The sequence below is a fragment of the Miniopterus schreibersii genome (assembly GCF_964146895.1).
Source record: "Miniopterus schreibersii genome assembly, chromosome: 2".
NCBI lineage: Eukaryota > Metazoa > Chordata > Mammalia > Chiroptera > Miniopteridae > Miniopterus > Miniopterus schreibersii.
The window spans coordinates 150,346,494-150,367,224 of record NC_138102.1 but is presented as its reverse complement, the minus strand read 5'-3'; the positions used below and the strand labels follow the sequence as shown (position 1 = coordinate 150,367,224).

Here is a 20,731-nt window from a genome sequence, read left to right as displayed (position 1 = left end):
ATTATTTTCATATTGTGAAGGCTTATAGCCTGAAGTTACAGGTCATATAACACAAAGGTATTTGCATGAAGTTTATTATCCCTTAAAGCGTTCTGAGGTTTATGTTCAAAGTCTTAGAAATGTACTGTCTTGTTCACAGGAATTAGGAGCAGAGAGTATGTAAGTCTTTCTGAGCATCTAAATTGCCACCCTTCATTCTTCTGAGCCTCTCCTTGTCAAATAGTGCATTGGAGAACTCAAAAAACAATTACATTAAAAAAAAAATTTAAAAACCACTCCTCATTAATATCTTTCCTAAGGACTATTTTTGTTTATGTCTCTCTTTCCTTTGGATTACATATTTACATAATTTAAAATTTATGTGTGATTTTAATTAGTATTTATGTACTACACATTAGGAGATAATCCAAAGATGAACTGTGCAGTTGTCTATAATTTCAAGGAGTTGACCATCTAGCAGCTGAATTTAGGAAGAAGCACAAACAAGCAGTTTCTGATTAGCTCCTGTTTTATCTGGAGAAACAATGGTGAGGAAGATTGATCCTTCCCTCACAACTTTACCTTCTTTTGAAGGTTTCAGGCAGCAAATGAGTGTATAAATAAGGGAAAGAATTACAGCTTGTGATAACTGCTAAGACGGGAACACACAAGGACTGCGAATGAAATAAAAAGGTAGCTGTTTTAGAAGATGTAGTCCAGGCACTGTGCTGTGTCTTTTGGGACATAAACCCAAAGATGAAAAAGACGTGACTCTGATCCCCAGGAGTCTACTGTGTAGTGAAAGGCGTAAGGTAAATATATAAATAACTACATGTGACTGAGCCAGATAAAAACCACAAATGAGATTAATGTAATGTAGCAATGAAGGACCACAAAGTCTCTCTGAAAGGAGTTATTCAGGAAGCACTTATGGACAAAGTAATGTGCGGGTTGGGTTTTGAAGGGTGAATATGCTTTTGATAATGCATAGTGTAAGAGTGAAAAACAACATGACAAAAAGCAATGGAGAAAGAAATTACACTCCAAATTCAGGACATGCTGGTTAGTCTAATGGGATAGAAGCAAAGATTGAAGGGCTGTGGAGAAATGAAAAGGAGACGGCACGGAAAATGGAACCTGAACCATGTTAGAGCTGAAGGCAATTTTTATTTATGTAATTTAGAAGAAATAATTCTACCCAATTTTGAGGAGAAGAAAAGTTCTCTGCAACCATTGATGCTTTTTTCTATGTTGATGCATTTCTTTTGAAGATTAAGAACATCTTTAGCCCTGGCCGGTTTGGCTCAGTGGTTAGAGCTTCAGCCTAGGACTAAAGGGTTTTGTGTTTGATTTAGGTCAAGGGCACGTACCTCAGTTGCAGGCTCCATCCCTGCCCTGGTTGGGGCTTGGGCAAGAGGCAACCAATTGACGTGTCTCTCTCTCTCTCTGTCTCTTTCCCCCCTTCCACTCTCTCTAAAAAAATCATTGGAAAAATCCTCAGGTGAGGATTAACAAAAAAAAAAAAAAAAGAAAGAAAGAAAAAGAACCTCTTTAATACCCACTTACCCGGTATTTGTATAGATTGTCTATGGAACTGTGAGTGCTACCTAGTCTCTTTTTAAGGCACAGAAGGAAAGACATTTCCTTAATAATAAATTCTTTAGGCAGAGCATGAAATAAAAGATGGTATTTATTTATTTATTTTTAATTTATCTTTATTGTTGAAAGTATTACAGGTATCCCATTTTCCCCCCCAATTGATCCCCTCCACCTTGCTCCCACCCCCTCCCCAGGCCTTCACCCCATCATTGTCTGTGTCCATGGGTTATGCATATGTGCATATAACTTCTTTGGTTAATCTCTTCCCACCCTCCATCCCCCTTCCCTCTTTCCTCTGAAATATGATCATCTGCTGCATGCATCAATGTCTCTGGATCTATTCAGTTCATCAGATTCTTTTGTTCATTAGCTTCTTCTTAAAGAAGACCCTTCAACTTTTCCTGTAGTGCTGGTCTGGTGGTGATGAACTCCTTTAGCTTTTCCTTTTCTGTGAAGCTCTTTATTTGACCTTCAATTCTAAATGGTAGCTTTGCTGGGTAGAGTAACCTTAGGTGCAGTTCCATGATTTTCATCACTTTGAATATTTCTTGCCACTCCCCTGTGGCCTGCAAAGTTTCTGTTGAGAAATCAGCTGACAGTCATATGGGTGCTCCCTTGTAGGTAACTAATTGCTTTTCTCTTGCTGCTTTTAAGACTCTCTCTTTGTCTTTAACCTTTGGCATTTTGATTATGATGTGTCTTGGTGTGGGCCTCTGGGTTCCTCTTGTTTGGGACCCTCTGTGCTTCCTGGACTTGTAAGTCTATTTCTTTCCCCAGGTAGGGGAAGTTTTCTGTCATTATTTTTTCAAATAGGTTTTCAATTCCTTGGTCTCTTTCTTCCCCTTCTGGCCGCCCAATAATACCAATGTTGGGCCTCTTGAAGTTGTCCCAGAGGCTCCTTATACTCTCTTTATATTTCTGGATTCTTTTTTCTTTTTGCTCTTCTGGTTGGGTGTTTTTTGTTTCCTGATTTTCCAAATTGCTGATTTGATTCTCAGTGTCTTCTACTCTACTGCTGACTCTCTGTAAATTATTCTTCATTTCAGTTCGTGTAGACTTCATTTCAAATTGGTACCTTATTATGTTATTGATTTTCTCAGTTATTTCCCCAATAGTATGCTTAAACATCCTTATAAACAAAATTCTGAACTCTGTATCTGTTAGCTTGCTTGGATCTATTTCATTTAGTTCCTCTTCTAGAGATTTCTTCTGTTCTATCCTTTGTGACATGTTTCTTTGCCACATTTTGGCTGCTTCCAGGTGTTTGTTTCTATGTATTAGGTAGAGCTGTTATGTCTCCTGGAATTTGTAGAGTAGCTTTGTGTAGTAGGTGTCCTGTGGGGTCCTGTGGCTCAGCCTCCCCAGGCACATTACCTGGGCCTTCTAGGTGCTCCCCTGTGTGTGCTGTGTGCACTGTCCTGTTCTAGTTGAGCCTTGGTTGCTGTTGGCATCACTGGGAGGAACTGACCCCCAGGCCAATTGGCTATGAGGACCAGCTGCAACTACAGCCAAAGAGCTGCTGTGCTGGAGATACCGCTATGGATCAAAATTTACTTCAGGTGGGGCTTTAGTGTTCACCAAGTGGGCCCCTTGAGTGTGTCACTCGTGGATGTGGTAGGGTTGTAATCCAGCGTGGTTGAGTCTGACCACCAGGTGCACTGTCTGTGGGGCCTCCCGGGAGGTGCAAAGTCAGCCTGTGCCAGTGCCTTGCCCAGGGCCACCCAGCATGAGCTACACAGCAAGCTGTAGTTGGCTGCTACTTGTGCTGGGCTTGGAGGTGTCCAGGAGAGGCCAAGCTATGAGCCAATGCAGGCTGCCGCTAGTGCCAGGCCTGGGGCCGCTTATCAAGCCCTATGGGGCCCGCTGCTGCTTGTTTGAGAGATTTTAGGAAAGTCCTAAGCATGAGGCTCGAGAGGCCACTTGCACAGAAAAACCCCTGGAAATGGCCTGGCTGAGCCTGCAGGTGGGGAGGGGCGGGGCCTCCAGGAATCCCGGGGCGGGGCCAAAGGTGTGACTCAGGTGCTGGCGATTCAAATATGGCGCCTGCCTGCCGGCTGTGTGCGGGGAGGACTCGCCAAGGGAGCAATGGCCTCCGCCAGCCCTTCTGCCTGGGAGGAAGCCGCCCCTCCAGCTCTCGCCCGGATTTCAGGCAGGTTAGTTCCTCCCCGAGTGTCCCAGGTCCTTTCAGGCCGCTGCCCGGCGCTGGGCTCAGAGGGAGCATCCGAGTGAGTCTGTGCCGGGCCCTTTAGGAGGAGCTGCTGGGGCTCCGGCAGCTTCCGCGACCCTCAGGGACAGTCCCCGCTGGTTTCACAGCCCGAAGCTGTGGGGACGTCTCTTCCCGGCCCTGGAGCCCTGGAGCCCTGGGCTGGGGCCCTGCTGTGGGGCTGGGACCCCTCCCTCCTCCGGGAAACCTCCACCACCAAGATTCCCTCCCCGGTTTAAACCGGGGCACCAGGTGTGGGCCGGAGGCTGTGTCTCTGTTTCAGCCCCGCCCCGCCCGCGTCTCCTCCCCTCCTCCCGGTCTCGATGCTCCTTCAGTTCCCTGGTTGTGGGGTGTCTGTTCCGCTGGATCTCAGGAGGCCCTGAGTGATGGTGGTTCTGTGTTTTAGTTGTAATTTTGATGTGGTTGTGGGAGGCGGGGGTGCAGCTGTTACCTACGCCGCCATCTTGTTTCTCCAATAAAGTTTTAATATGGGCTTTACAAATGAGCTTTAGGGATCAGTGGAACCCCTTAAATCATAAACAAAATTGTACATATGTCTACATTCCTCTTTTTAATCATATTATTAAGGCAGCTTGGTGTCTCTTAACTAGGGCTACTGTTGATATTTTGCATAGGACAATACTTGTCTGTGAGGGATTGTTCCAGGCTTTGAAGGATAGATAGCGTCCCTGCAAGCCTGACCATAATTGCCAGTAATGAACTCTTAATCTTTGTGACAATGCAAAACAATCCCCATATTCACAAACACTCCCTAGAGCTAGCTCCTCAGGGTGAAAATCACCGGATATTTCCTAACCCCAAGGAGATTAAGAAACACTGCTTTCCAAAGCTTTGATTGCTTTGTTTTTGGAAGAGTGTTTCTTGCTTATGAGATGTTCTTACAGAGAATAGATGGGACTGAAAACCTCAATTCAGTGGATTAACAGGTATTGTGGGAGTATCTGAGAAAGAGAAGCAGAAGAGTAGAAAGAAGGCGGTAGTCAGGATGAGATATCCGAATTCAAGGGCAGAAGTTCAGTTCACTCCAAATGATGCCAAGTTCATCTGTGGCCAGGGAAGTAGATGGCTCATATGGGTGGAGGTGACTATCATGAGAGAAGAGGTCAGGGAACAAAATGACCATGCTGTTGGATGAGTTGTTCACAGGTACATTGAGAAGACTCAGGTTGATGGCAGGACTTGGGATGAGAGGAAACTCTATTAGGTAATAGAGCTTTAAAAAGGGAACATGATATTCAACATTTGAAAAGATATTTGACATCTCTAATAGTAAGGAAAAAGCAAATTAGAAAATTATAAAGTGCTATTTTTCACCAGTTTGGTAAACTTAAAAAGTTGATAATATTCAGTGCTGGAGACCAGGTAGCAAATAGATATCCTGATGTTTTCCTGAAAGGAATGATATTGTCTTTTTGATTAGCGATTAGGAAATATCTATTAATTCTTCCACCCCATTTTTGAGAAGATAATCTGCAGGAACACAGTCACCATATAAAAGCCAAGTGCACACGTCTGTTTATTGCAGTGTGCCAGTAGTGTAAAACAAACTGGTAACAAAATATCTATCAATGTTGGGATGGTGCATCCATAGTATGGAATGATATGCTTCTACTAAAAAGAACAACCTAGAAACAAGAGTTTTAAAAGCAAATATACTATAATAAGTTAATTTTTTAAGAGTGTCAATGTAAGAAATGTCCAAACCTATAGAGAATTTTTATGAGTTTATTTGAGCCAAGCTAAGGATATGCTGGGAAGTAAGATTTCAAATGCTCTGGAGGGCAGTTTTGTAGGGTTGTTTTTTTAAATATACATTTGGAATAAAGGAAGAAACATAAAGAGGATTACCGGAAGGTGGGACAAAGCAAGGTACTAGATAGTTAACCAGATAATGTGCTCCCTTGAGGATGTTTATAGTTTTTGAGGGGCCTGATTACCTCTGGCATTTCAAAGGTGTGTTAACCTAGATGAACAGGAACAGTGGATGGGCTTGCTTAAGGCAAAGATAAACCTATATAGGCCTGGGTATGAGTACCCACCATGACCTGCCTAGTTAGGAATTTGTGATCAGATCATCCAGTGAGGTTACTTTCAGTCAGATATATTACAGAGCCCCCTCTTTTGTCTACAAAAGTTATAGAATTATATATGGAAATAATTCCTTCATATATTGGTATGAAAACAAAGAAAGGAGTGGAGATATACACAATCCCAGCAATTTGTTCACATGGGATATATTATGAAATAGGATTGAAGGGAGAAGACAGAAATTACGAATGCCTTCCTTATATACCTTGACTTTTTGACTTGCTGTATGATTACTTTCACCATTAAAAATAAAACTATTATAATGAGCGAATACATATAAGCAGTTTCATAAGTATTAGGGGTTCTTTCAAACATTAAAAAAAATAATTTAGCCCAGGCAGTGTGGCTCAGTGGTTGAGCATCAACCCATGCACCAAGTCGCAGGCTCAATTCCCAGTGAGGGCACATGCCTGGGTTTCCAGCTCAATCCCCAGTAAGAGGCATGTAGGAGGCAGCTGATCGATATTTCTCTCTCATCGATGCTTCTACTTCTCTCTCCTTCACCCTTCCTCTCTGTCTAAAATCAAGAAAAATATATTAAAAAATTAAGAATTAGTAATCTTAGTTTTGTAACAATTGACAAACAGTATTTAGAATTTAACAGACATTCCCAGGCACATGTCTTGGTTCACTGCCTGAGACATATCCTTAATACTATTCACAGTGTCTCTATATTGCCTGCAACCAGTATAGTGTTTTACCAAACATGGCCCATCCCTAGCCTTTGGCTATAGTTATAGTATTACAAGTCATGAAAATAGGTTTAAAAAAATAAGAAGCAGCAGACAAATGTAAGAGAAGGCTGTTTTCTCTCTTAACCTAAGGACCTGAGGAATGGCTGCACATGAATATTGTTTTGCAGAACTGGGATATAGAAACTACTTTTTTAGCCCAAATTGTCATGCTATTGCTGTTTTTCTCCCCCCTCCACCCATTTGAGCTAAAGCATCATGGTCCGACTGTGAACCTGGGTGTCATCAGTGAACTCCACCCCTTACTTCCAGTTCCACAGGAATCATAAGTAGGTAAGTAGGTGTGTGGTAGGGTGGTGGCCCTGTGACATCCATCCATCATACCCCTGCTCGTCCAGTTGTTGAGCCAACAGGAAGTTGCAACCTTGTAAGGAAAAAAGGAGAACTTTCACCTAATTAATCTTTTAAAAAATATATTTTTATTGATTTTTAGAGAGAAAGGAAGGGAGAAGGAGAGAAAGAAACATTGTTGTGAGAGCAGAACATTGATTGGCTGCCTCCTGCACCCCTATCTCCCCTGGACCAGCAACCCTTCGGTGCACAGGGCAGCACCCAACCACCTGAGCCTCACCAACCAGGGCCATCTAACTAATCTTGAATGTTTCTAACTTCACTTGGTATTTGAGGGCAGACTTTGGAATAAAATTCCAAACCATGTAATATAAATTTCAAATGATATGATCTGGCCATGTTACTTCATCCTCTGAGCCTCAATTTCTGTGCCTATAAAATAGAGATTGTATCCTCTTCATAGGATTTATATAAAGATTAAGTGAGAAAATACATGAAAAGTTTCTAGTACAATGCCTGCTAAAAAAATATCAACTCCTTATCTGTGTCTCACCTACCTATGTCATCTGCCTAACCCTAATGTCTCAGTTAATTGTCCTCTCTTTGTCTAGTTCACTGACTTTCTGTCCTTCCTGGCCTTTTCCCTTCTCTAAATGGATGCTCTTTTCTCATAAACAATTATAATTCTTGTTCCTTAATATTGTGCCCCTTTTAAATTTTAGCCACTAGAGGGCTACATAATAAGGTACAATTCCACTCACATGGATCGCATTGGAAATCAGAGAACAAAAATAAAATAATGTAGGGGAATCAAATAATTACAGAATGTTGAAGAGAAATTAGAAAATATCTAATACAACACAACTTTAAAAATGAGGGAACTAGATATTTAAACAAATATGAACAGGTAATTGTTATATTTTTAAAATCAGTATATCTGCCAGTCTATGCTTAAAAATAAATTTCAGTTTCTTTTGAAAGTTTCCTCACTTTCAAACCATTTTCTTAAAAAAAGAAAACACGTGTGAGGGCAAATAAACCTCCTTTAGCAACAAAGCAGGTTCGTAGATACTTTTGAAAATCTACTTTAAATATTTAAAGCCTAAAATAAATCCACATATTCAACTAAAAATACATAATCTGTAAATTTAAAATATTGCGGATTTTAATTTTTGCTTTAATATTTGGCAAACTGAAGTTAGTCTGTACTTAGATATCCAAGTAACTTCAAGCATTGAAGCAATCTATTGACCTGCCGGGTGTGGCTCAGCGGTTGAGCATCAACCTAGGATCCAGGAGATCGAGGTTTGATTCCTGTTCAGGGCACATGCCCCGGCTACAGGCTCGATCCCCAGTTGGGGGCGTGCAGGAGGCAGCCGATCAATGACCCTCTCATCATTGATGTTTCTCTCTCTCTCTCTCCCTCTCCCTTCCTCTCTCTGAAATCAATAAAAATACACTTTAAAAAAAAAAATCCCTTAACTTGGAACACCCATTCATTCTAAAATATATACAATATATACAAAGAAACAGTCATACTTACCTAGAAACTAATAAAAGCTATGATGCCATCATTGAAAAAAGCCTTAAGTAAATTTCCTATACTATTAAAAGTATCAATTAAGATGTAAACAATTCAATAAAGAAAAATCCATGTAATATATCCAATCCAAAAGGTACACATTTGATATTTATTTAAATATGCAATATATATTTATTCATCTGTTTTCTCCTCATATACCGAGAGTCCTTATGTCTGGAAACGTGCTTCGTATCTCTGTTTGCCATTTGTGTATACTCCTCTCATTTAAAAAACATTGCTCTGCACTTTTAAGAACAAGCCAGACCCCACACAGTTCAGCCACAGAGATGCCGATGGCAGTAAGAGTTCTCTGTACCTTAGAGCTGCCTGGGAGAGGGCTAACAGCTGGGAACTTCGTAATTAACATTCCATTAATATGAATGGGTCCAAATATATTCTCATGCTTAAGTTATATTTTAAGAAAACATACTTATGTATCTGTCCATAAAATGCTATTTACAATGGAAAAACAAATATTTTTATACACATGGATCAAGCTACATCCTTACTTTAAGTAAGGTTAATGAGTATGGTAACAGATTCTAGACTTACAAAAATGAGGATTGTTGTTGTTTTAATAGTCCTATTAGAAAACGGCCTAGTGACTCTCACGCCAGTTCTCTGACACTTCACCTTACATCTCATAGGCTTACACATAGTGAGGGTGGTAATTTGATTGTTTCATTAATTGAAAATCATTGAGTGATTCATTCATTGAACAACTATTTCTTGAGTTCTTACTATGGGCCAGGCAGAAGGCTAGGATAAAACCTAGAGCCAAAACAGACAAATAAACAAACAAACAGAAGTAAACTCCATAGCCCTTGTCTTATTGACACTGATAATCTGGTGTGTGAAGGGGTGGGGAGGATTAGAAATAAAAGTTACTCAAAGAAAGGTAAAATTACAACTGTGTAAATGATATGAAGGACATATATAATGTTATGAAAATTAAACTGAAGAGGAGGGTAAGAAAACACCTCCCTGAGGGATGGAAGACAGAGTCAGGGCCTGAAGAAAGAATAAGCTAGGTGAGGAGGCGGGAGGGTGGCCATGTGGGCAAGGGGGACACACTGTGGAAGACCCCGTGGTAGGAGGGAATGCTACCATTTTAGGAAAGGAAACTGGGACCTGGCGCAAAGAGGGCATGGTTTGAGAAAGGGCTCCAGAAAGAGAATCTCCATCATGCAGGGCTTTGTGGGACAAATGAAGGATTCTAGTCTTTCCCAAGAGTTAGGGAAAGTCATTGAGAGAAGAATAACAAGATTAGATTTGCATCCGGAAAAGGTCTCTCTGGCTATTGTCACTTAACATGGATGGGCTTGAGGAGAAATGTGTGCACATGGGTAGTATGAGACATGTATAAACATGTTTATAGCCCTAAACCAGGAACAGAACGAATGTTCATCAAGAGTAGAATGAATGAATAAATTGTGATATAAGTATACAATGGGTTACGATGTAAAACTGGGAATGACAAACTGTGACTTCGCACTGCGATGTGGAATGGACTTCATGCACATAACGGCAAATGAAAGAAGCCTGACCCAGAAAGATACATGCAGTATCATCCTATGTGCATAAAGTTAAATGCAGGCAAAACTGCTCCGTGGTGTAAGGAGTCCGGATAGTCGTCGTACCAGGGGTGGGGGCAATGGGACTAGTGATTAGAAAGGGGCGTTAGCTGGGCCTTTGCAGTTCCCACAACGCCCTGTTTATTAAGTTGTATGGTTTTTAAACAGGTGTTTGGTGATTGTGGATTGTGCTGTATATTTATGTTTTGTGCGGTTTTCAGTGTATGTGTAATACTACACTGAAAAACATTTAAAAACGCTTTTTAAAAGAACATCTTAGTGGAATCCCACTGAATGGATACAGTAAGATCAGTTAGGAAGCAATGGCAATCGTCCAGGTGGGGGAAAACGATGTCTCCTTGAACCTTGCTAGTGTGGTGAAGATGGAAAGGAGGCTGTTGGAGAGCTGTTATTTAGAAGGCAAAGTGGATTTAGTGGTAAATCAGGCAGGGGGTGTGAGGAACGCAGAGGTGGCAAGGATGATCCCTCGGAGCAACTGATTTAAGAAGCGATAAAGCAGTCCCCATGGAGAAGGGACAAAAGGTGGAATGCGTGAGGACAAGGTCTCATTTGGTAGCAGAAACATAAAGGGCCAGCCGAAGGCCCGCTATGAGAAAAGAAGGAGAGGGGGTTGGGCTTGTTCAGAAAGCAGTGAAAATTTGAGAAAGCAGCTGTGGAGAGTGGGAGAGTGGGTGGTACTGAGAAGCTCTGGGAGCTGATGGTGGGCTTACAGTGACCGTTTTGCCCTGACGAGCGCCTTGCTCCTCTCCCCACCAGCGCGCAGCTGCTCTAGTCCAGGCAGGAGGAGAACTGGCCACGAGGATCACGCACCACTGGAGATTTGCCAGAGGGGTGCGGTCAGTGTAGTTTTGGGGTAATGTGATAATTCAAAGTAGGTCAATAAGAGATTGTCATAAAGCCCAATTTTCTGCCTTCATCATGAGGAAGGGATGTTCAGCAGGCACTTGTGCTAGAGTTTCCTGGGAATACGGAAATTCAGCTGAGAAGGAAGAGAGAAGGTGAGGGGAGGCAGCAGGCCCAAGGCCACGGTCTCCAGAATTACTGCTCTCCCCTCCAGCGTACCTCCTGTTATAACTGCAAACTCAGGCACTTATCTCCATTTCTCTCCCCTCTTACCGTCTTTCTCTTCACTGTCCTTTCCCTCCAAATCCTTTTATTTCCCACCGGTCCTTCCTTTTTTCCTTTTGCACTGTATGGGGAAAATAAGCATGAAGTAGGCACACTATAATTGTGTTTGGGCCCCAGCAGATTTGGGACTGGAGAAAATTAGTCAAGAGGAAGATGAGTGTTTCAGGTTTTTTGACTTATCAGTTTATATATAGCTTCAGGCGTCGGTAAACAGAGGGACCACTGCAAAGACTGCAAACCCATACGATTTCAGTGACACGCCAACTAGCATTTGGACACTTGGCAAAACTGCTAAGAAAGTAGTTTAATCTTTGGCATGTATTTATCTCCCTTCCTTCTGCTAATACCTCATTTATTTATTCATTCAGTCATTTATTCCACAAGCATATACTTGAGTAACTACTATGCATCAGATACTGAGCTAGTTGTCTTTTAGCCACTCACACTTGGGTTCACTAGACCCAAAAGACAGGACAACTCCTGTCCTCTAAATTAGTTCTTCCTCTCTCATGACCCAATTAAAAACAGCCATTTCCTAAGGGGCGCTGATTAGATTTTTAATTAGATAGCTCATACCAATATATGCATAAATGGTAATAACTATAAACATATGCCAAGCTGCCTCCTCAGCACTTTGTAAGTATGAATTCATTGAATTCTCTCACTACACTATGAGGTAAGTACTATTATTATCTCCACTTTAAAAATGAGAAACCCGAGGCATGGAGAGATTAAGTAATATGTTCAGCGGGGAGGTAGCAGAGGCAGGACTCAACCCAGGAGTCTTTCTCCAGAGCCTGTGTTTTCAGTCATTGCTCCGCATGGCCTACACCTCGGGCTTGTGGTGAGGAGAGAAGTGCTGCATTCTAACAGGCTCTGTTATGCGTTGGAACTGAAATTTGCTTTCTGCTTTGAAATGATCCTTTTGTTCTTCTGGTCAAGAAAGATGCCAGTGGCCATTAGAGTAGGGTTATTCTGTTAGTATTGAATTTTATATAAACATGAGAGAAAGTAAAGCCTATTGATGACTCTCATTTGAGGAAAGACTACTTTCTGGTCATCGGGATGGGTAAATGAAGGTATAGGATCTGAGAATTACTGGGCCTGTTCTACATGACTTCAGGTGTGTTGAGAACAACCCAGAGGAGCTAGAAAGAGGAAGGATGTATATATGTGGGATCTCAGAGAGAGAAAACATGGGGCTATGTGGACAGTTGATGTGATGTCTAATTTCTTTTGAATCAGTGAATTGGAAGAAATGTTTGCAAAACTTTTATAATCAGCATCCTGTTGGGAGGATTACAACGGATGTACTACTTCTTAACTTGTTTTGGAGAGGAGGGAATAAAATGAATGACGGAAATATAGTATGAAATTCCCCAAGATGCTCAATTTTTCTTTCAGCAGAAATGAAAAAAAAAAAGCAGCTGTACATTATAGTTTTACCTCTCAGTGTGCCTTTAACAACTAGGATGTGAGGGACAGGATGCACTTTTTATCTCCCTCCCTTGGTGATTTTATACAATCTCATAAGTTCATTTTCATCCATATATTTGTTCTTCTATTTTTATTCATCTGTCCACTCATTCATTTATGCACCCATTGAACAAATACTCTTTAAGTATCCTCTACCTGTCATGCATTATTCTAGGTGCTGTGAATACTGCAGTAAATAAGACAAGCAAGAATCCTGGCCCACAGAGTTTACAGTCTAAGGAGTGCAGGGGTCATAGGCAGAGAAGCAACTAATAAGTGGATAAGTGGAAAAATAAGCTACATAAATAGAACTGATGGATGTGATGGAGAGGGACGGGTTGGGGGCTCTTTTATGTGAATAGTCTGAGAAGATTATGTGACAAATGAATAAATGAATGAATGGAGAATTTAGGTACACAAATAAAAAATAAGGGATATTACATGTGATAGATGTAATGATAGGGTTTCAAATACAGTGGTAGGTAAACATAAAGAAAACATATAAAGCAGAAAGAATTTAAAACATTCTTAAAGCTAGATAGGATTTTTTTTTGGTGTTTTTAAAAAAAAATATATCTTTAGGAAAGGAGAGGGAGAGGGAGATAGAAACATCAGTGATGAGAGAGCCATTGATCGAGCCTGCAACCCAGGCACGTGCCCTGACCGGGAATCGAACCCCCATTGTCTGGATGCTAGGTCGACACTCAACTGCTGAGCCACGCCCGGCCAGGCTAGATAGGGTTTTGATGGACAAATAGGGTAGAGTAAGGACACGTATGACTGAGAAAAAGCAGAATGGAACACCTGCCATATAGAGGCAAGAGAATGAGGAGCAGAGAGCGGAGGCCGGGTAAAGAGAGACAACTTTTGGAAGCAGAGGAAACAGATTGAGGCCAAATCATGGTGGGCCTTGAAACAAGTTTTAATTAAAAAAAAGAAAAAATCTTCAGGCCCAGCCGGCGTGGCTCAGGGTTGAATATTGACCTATTATCTGGGAGATTTCGGTTAGATTCTGGGTCAGGGCACGTGCCCGGGTTGCAGGCTTGACCCCCAGTGGGGGGTTGCAGGAGGCAGTTGATCAATGACTCTCATCATTGATGTTTCTCTCTCTCTCTCCTGCTCCCTCTCTCTAAAATCAATATATATATATATTTTAAAATCTTCAGGGAAGGAACTTGAATAGACATTTCTCCAAATAAGATACACAAATGGCCAACAATCATATGTAAAGATGTTCAACATCACTAATCATCAGAGAAATACAAATCAAAACCAAAATGTGATACCATCTCACACTGATTAGAATGGCTACTATATTAAAAACACACACAGAAAATATCAGGTGTTGGCAAGGATGTAGAGAAATTTGAACTCTGTGCTCTGTTGGTGGTATTGTAAAATAGTGCAATCACTATGGAAAAGAGTATGGAATATCCTCAAAAGTATTAAAAATGGAACTACCATATGATCCAGCAGTTCCACTTCTGAGTATATATCCCAAAGAATTGAGAGCAGAGTCTTGAAGAGTTATTTGTATACCCATGTTCACAGCAGCACTATTTATAAGGTGGGAGCAACCCATTCTATCAACAGAAGAATGGTATATACATACAGTTAAATATTATTCAGCCTTAAAAAGAAAGGAAATCCTATCACATGCTACAATATGGATGAATCTTGACAGTATGCTAAGTGAAATACGCCATTCTCTCACACACACACACACACACACACACACAATGAGTGATTCCGCTTAGGTGAGGTAGCTAATGTGGTTAAATTAGTAGAAACAGAACATAGAATGGTGTATACCAGGGGCTGAGGACAGGGAAACAAGGGGAGCTGTTTAATGGGTATAGAGTCTCAGATGTGTAAGATGAAAAAGGTCCTGGAGATCTGTTTCACAACAATGTGAATGTACTTAACACGACTGAAACACACACTTGAAAATGGTTAAGAGGGTAAATTTAATGTGTTTATCACAATAAAAAAATGTTCAGTTACTTAAGTTCTCAAAATTGTCATTAAAACTCTAAGAAGTTGTGTGTGCATGTGTGAGTGTGTGTTAGGTTGCAGGAAAATATGTATCTGCTTGGATCTACATTAACCTCATTTCTCCAAACCCCACCTATATGAATCTTTGAAACTTGTCCCATATTGAGCAACAGGCTAGTCTAACCAAGGGGACTCTGACACTTGCTTCATCTTTATCACACTTGAATTATCATTATCCGCATGTTGCAAAAGGTCCCATTATATTATCTTCCCAATAAGATGTCATCTGATTATAGGACCTTTTTTGCCTCATCTCTATGTGAGTCCTGAGACATTTTTCTAATGTAATCTTTTCTAGTTTTTTACATTTACATAATGTCTAGGCCCATTTTAAGTTTAATATATTCAATATACAAAAATGAAATATTTGATATATAAGCTTGCCTATTTTATATGGATTAAACTAACTACAATGAAATGATATAGCCAAGCGAGTGTTATTTAGTGCTTATTTCATTGCTTCATTACTGCATATTCTATTTTATAGGTATTAAATCTCATAAAAACACACTAGGTGAATAGTTAATCTCATTATCTTCCCATTATCTTTGACACTGGGTCACGAGTACTGAGATAGAGCATATAATTTTAAATGTGTCTAACTTTGGAAGTCTTGTATATTCACTTTTATATTGACTTAAATTTTTTTCTTGCTTTTTAGAACTTTCCGACTGTAGATATCTACATTTTGTGTTAACACAAGAGAAATGCTTTTCATTGTATAAAACTGGTTCACTTTACACATGAACTTGAGAGCTAATAATGAATGTTTCTCGGGTTTCAGGACAACATGCTAATGTATGGGAGCACCTACTGGTGAAGGATGATACAGTCCTACAGGCTGATTTTATTGGGGCTTGTAATTCCCACCAAATTGGAAGGCATGAGAATTATGAAGCCTTTAAGTGTATTGTCAAGGGACTCCTGCTTCCGGAAAATGCTTACTGCTTAAATATTGCACCAGAGTGGTCTAAGGCAGGAAATATAAGGATGGAGAAGATACTGCGAAACAAATGTGTCATTTAGATGGGACCATAAGATCTAACTGGAATACAGTTGTTTGGTATTGAGGTACTACGATGTTTCATGAGGGCGCAGACCAGGTCTGTCTTGTTCACTTCTGAGTCCCTAGCACAATAACTGCTTATTTTGAAAATGTCAGTGAATATCTACTGAATGAATAAATGTTCACCAGTTTGGACATTTCCTCCTCGAAACGTGAAAATTTGCTTTTCATTTTCCTCCTATAGGACCACATCCATCATTTATCATAAAAACAATGAAAAATATAATTTGTGTAATGTCTAGATAAATTTCCTTTTTAGAATGAAGAAAAATGTATCTGTTTGGTTAACTAGAAACTTTGAACCAGTTAAAAATATAACTTTAGAGTTAAAAACAGTCATAATGAAACTGACCTAAAGTCATGAAAAGGAAGGTGATGGGAGTTGCATAGGCTATGTAATCAAATATTACTAGGTTCAAATTTCAGCTCTACAGCTTCGCAGCTGTATGAGGTTGGCTAACTTACTTCACCTCTCCGTCTTGACTTTCCTCGCGTTGTGTATGCAATGGTTTGTGCCTACTTGCTAAATAACAGTAGCTATTGGCTTTTTCTCTGACTGAGGGCACTCGTTTTCTTAATTTTCAATGGATTGTAAGCTTCTTGGGACAGGAACCATATTCTATTTATTCTTAGAGCCTAGCACAGTGACTGGCATAGGTTGGTACTTAATAAATAAGTGTGTGTTGAATTAATAAAGAAAATAAATATTTAAGCAACTCTTTGGTGACTATTGTGCATAGTATTACACAAGGTTGTACAGCATTCAAGTTGTAACTGAGGTGTATGAAGACAGATGCCTCACAGAGTCATTTAAAATTCAGAAATAGGGCATTTTCAACCTCTGGAATTCCTTTGATTAATCAAGTTTTTTTCATGATGTTTAAGAAATTAACAAGGAATGTTGGTCTCAAGTAACTGCACGTTGGATGGGGACTATATATTCACACACAGACACATTCTAGTTTAGCTACATAGTGATTTTTACCATTAAGGGCATTTTTCTCATTTGCTTTTATTGATACAACCCCTGCTTGTAAGTGTAGGTAACTGGTTTTGAAAATTTCAGATTAAAAACTGTAAAGCAGTTTTGTGCTTGGTCATCAGAAAAGACACCAACAATGAAGAAGGGATTTGTTTTTAATAAAAATACTTTACACATCCACCTGAAAATTCTCATGTGGCAAACAGTACAAGTCCATTTCTAAAACATATGTGACATTCCCAAATGTGTATCAGCAGATCTGTAGATACCCTGGGTTAGGTGAAAGTACTTTAATGAATTTCTGACCTAAGTAGAAATTATCCTTCTACATGAGGAGAATTTTTGCCCATAAAGTATCACAAGCATTTCTTTCAATCAGTGCTTTAATAATCACGACCATTTTCTGCACATATCAGTAGTGTGTAACATTCTCTGGATTTGGGCTCCAGTGTGTAACAAATTTTCCTAGGCTTATGAAATCAAAAAAACTATTCTAAACAGATTTTAATAGGCAAAGCCTATTGCCAAATATGAAATTATACTTGGAACCAAAGTCACTAATGAAAAACTAACATGTTCATTTTTACCTTCACTGGCAGAGCAAAATTTGACACAAAAACCAAATTACTACCAAGGGAAAACCATTCCCATTGTAAACAAGTGTAACTTGGGTTGAATTTCAAGATATATCATTCTCCTTGAGATTACTGGAAAGGGATTTTTACACAGTATCTTGTTTGCAAGAGCACGCACTATTTTAAACTCATGCTTGGCAAAACACTACATGCTGCAGAAATATAATGCAATGTTTTCACAAAATGCAACTTATTTTCCAAGTTTAAAATTTAACCAAAAGAATGCACATTAAAAATCAAGCTTCAGAAACTTGTAGCTTTCTTTGACAAAAAACAAAACAAAACAAAACAAACAAAACTAGAAGTCAATAGTTTGGGCAAATAGTTTAAAAGTGGTTTAAAAGTAGTTTGAAAGTTGAAGTATCCTTTCTTTTTCCTTTCCTCATCTGTTCCTTGTTATATTCAAAGATGGCTATTTAGTTTCTCAATATTGTTCATGTTTTTTATAAAATATAAGAATAGTAAAATATGACGTATGTTGTATAGTACATAAATAGAAATTCAAATCACAGATATTTCCCCCCTCCAAGTTAGAGGATATGGTCCAGGAAAAAAATTCAGAAAATAAATAAGCAGAAAAAAGTTCAGGGAAAACATGTTCCTCTTACAACTTTGACATTTAAATTACAGTGTGTATAGTTTTTAGTACAAAATTTTTAAACACCCTTGAATCCTATACACTATAAATCCTGTACATTATTTACTTCAGCTCATTGGTAGGATATATTAAATAAGGGCTAATTACAAATCTAATAGTTGTTTTGGCATTCTTTTCAAAATTTCAAAACACAATGTATTGGGTCCTAAATGCTTTATTTTCCAAATTATGAAAACTGAGGCATGAAAATTATGCATATGTTTCAAATGAGGACTTTTCATTTTCCCTTAAAATTTAACTTAAGACACTTGTCCCAGATTTCTCAGTATAAACTGGATAACTGCTAACATAGAAGTTATCATTAATGGATAATTTTTATTAAGTTTAAGTTCCATGCATTTTTTTAAACCTTTGATACCTGCCTCATGTTTCTAAAGGAAGTAGTAGTAACTGACAAATGAATAAATAGTACAGTAGCTACCTATACTAAAAGAAAAACTTGGATGTACTGATTATGATTTTATATTGCATTCCTTCACATAAGGTAATTACATTTATTGATCATTAAAAATGTCCTAGTTAGCCTGGCAGAATTGAAAATGTCATATTCTCCTTCTATCATCATGAATGACTTCCAGGCACCCTACCACCTGAAAAGTCTGAGAATCACTGACTTAGCAACTATTATGACTGTGTCTAAAGATGCAAATAAAATTCTAACCCACTAACAACTGGCCACTCCCATATTTTTCTGGCCTATCAACATAGCAGTATAGACAGTAAAAGATGAAAATGCCAGGCCTGGCTTTTGTACTTCAAACTCCAGGGCACATGGATAGATAAGACTTATTTCCTACAACTATTCTATACAGATTCTTTCTCATAATGTTCAATATATATTAAATTTACCTATAACACAATTAATTCCCCTTCTGATTGCTGTCTGTGGAGGTAAGTTAATATTACGAGTGCATAGTTGCTGAAAGATTTGCTAACTTCCTTGGTTCATTTTAAACCACAGACCAATGTCTTTTCTACTTTGTACTTAATTTCCATATCTTGTAAACAATAACAAAATAACAACACTAATATTATCAATTTTTTTCAACACTTCATCTACCTTTTATTGATTTGTGTAGCCCAGTTAGATTTCAGGGATCAGATGTAGTAGAAATAGCACTGAACTAGGGAACGAGGGGAACTTCATTTGATCCCTGGATCTGTTTTTACACAAATTGCATAATTAGGGCAAGTCTGAGTGTCAATATTTTTCGAAGCAAACTAGGAAAAACACTATCTGTCTCCAAAGATTGCCAAAAGGATGAAAATGAAATGACATGAGAACTGTAAACTATAAAATGAAGTTCCACTGTGTGTTATTACTACTGTGATTTAGAGCCTCCCTATATTCTACAATAATATCGCTGTTTTAAAAATGTGGTGGACTCCTCCTTTGTGCACAAAAACAAGCTAAGTATTTCTGGACAGAAGTTGCGATCGATAATGCTGCCAAGTAAAGTAACAAGCTGAGACAAACATTGTTTGGATGCTCCTTTTCTGTATTGGCAATTCTCTTTTTAAAATGAAGGAATTTATTAACAAATATGTAAGAATTTCATGAAAACTAATTTGGTACGTGCCCACATTAAGACACTCAGAACCTAAAATTAAAAATATGGCATTGTATACGTATATAGCCATGCTCTTTCCTTTTGACCACTGCCATTAAAAGAATTTTTTCATATTTAAATTATTTATCAAACTGTCAGCTATTTTGTATACAGGTTTAATTGACCACTTGCAATGATGAACCTGAATTCTAGCTATTAAACCTAATAACCATGAATAGACTGAAATGTTACTCAAACTTCTAATTTTATGCACCTGATTTCAACCCAAATGCTGCTCTTAAGTTGTTCTGTTCTGAAGATACCTCCCATGTTTGTTAAGAACTTTAGGCACATCACATACACATAATAAACTGGGTATTTGTCATGAATTCATCTAGAAAATCCTGTTTTACAGGTGAATTAGGCTTTCACCAGGAATTAGTACAAGCTATAATGACTAATCTTACATAATGCATTTGTTGATTTCCCTCTGAAAAGTCAGGTAATATATTTTCTTGATGCAAAAATCTTATAAAATATTTCTTGCTGCTTTTTCCCCTTCTGTGCTTAGCTTAACACAATGCATGCACTATAACAGAGTGTCTCCGAGCCTTTACCTAAAAACGAACTCCTAAAACATGTCAAAACAAATTACGATGTTTTCTCTTCACTTCTGATTGTTTTCAGCACTGAGTCTTCACCCAAAATTTTGCATAGTTCATTGAGTCTCTGCTGCATTTTGGGAATCCCGGCTAGCTGAGATTCTAGTTTTTGTTTTTCCTCACTCAGTGTTAAACGGATTGCAGAATTCAGTTGTTCAAAGCGCCAGCCTCCTTCACCATCAAACTGTAATAAATGAGTGTGGTATTTCCTGCATAATTAAAGTGAAATAATATTATTAGCAATAATTGTGAAAAGCTATTTTAGTTATAGATTCATCATTCTAATTGATTTCCAAAAGTAAATTTTAAGTAAGGTGCCTATTTTACATATGATTTTCAAGAATCCCTCAAGAGGTTAAATTTGTGATTGTTTTTTACGCCAAAGTCATTAATCTCTAGGAAGTTCTAT

At 38.8% G+C, this 20,731-nt stretch overlaps 1 protein-coding gene across 1 annotated transcript in view; it reads right to left on the bottom strand.

The window, feature by feature from the left end:
• Positions 1 to 16,955: 16,955 nt before the first annotated feature.
• ABCD2 (ATP binding cassette subfamily D member 2) overlaps positions 16,956 to 20,731 on the bottom strand; it is a 51,693-nt gene continuing 47,917 nt past the window's right edge. The window contains exon 10 of the mRNA XM_081128893.1: positions 16,956 to 20,531. Coding sequence (XP_080985019.1) covers positions 20,312 to 20,531 — 220 coding nt within the window. The 3' untranslated portion in view covers positions 16,956 to 20,311. The remainder of the gene's footprint in view (positions 20,532 to 20,731) is intronic.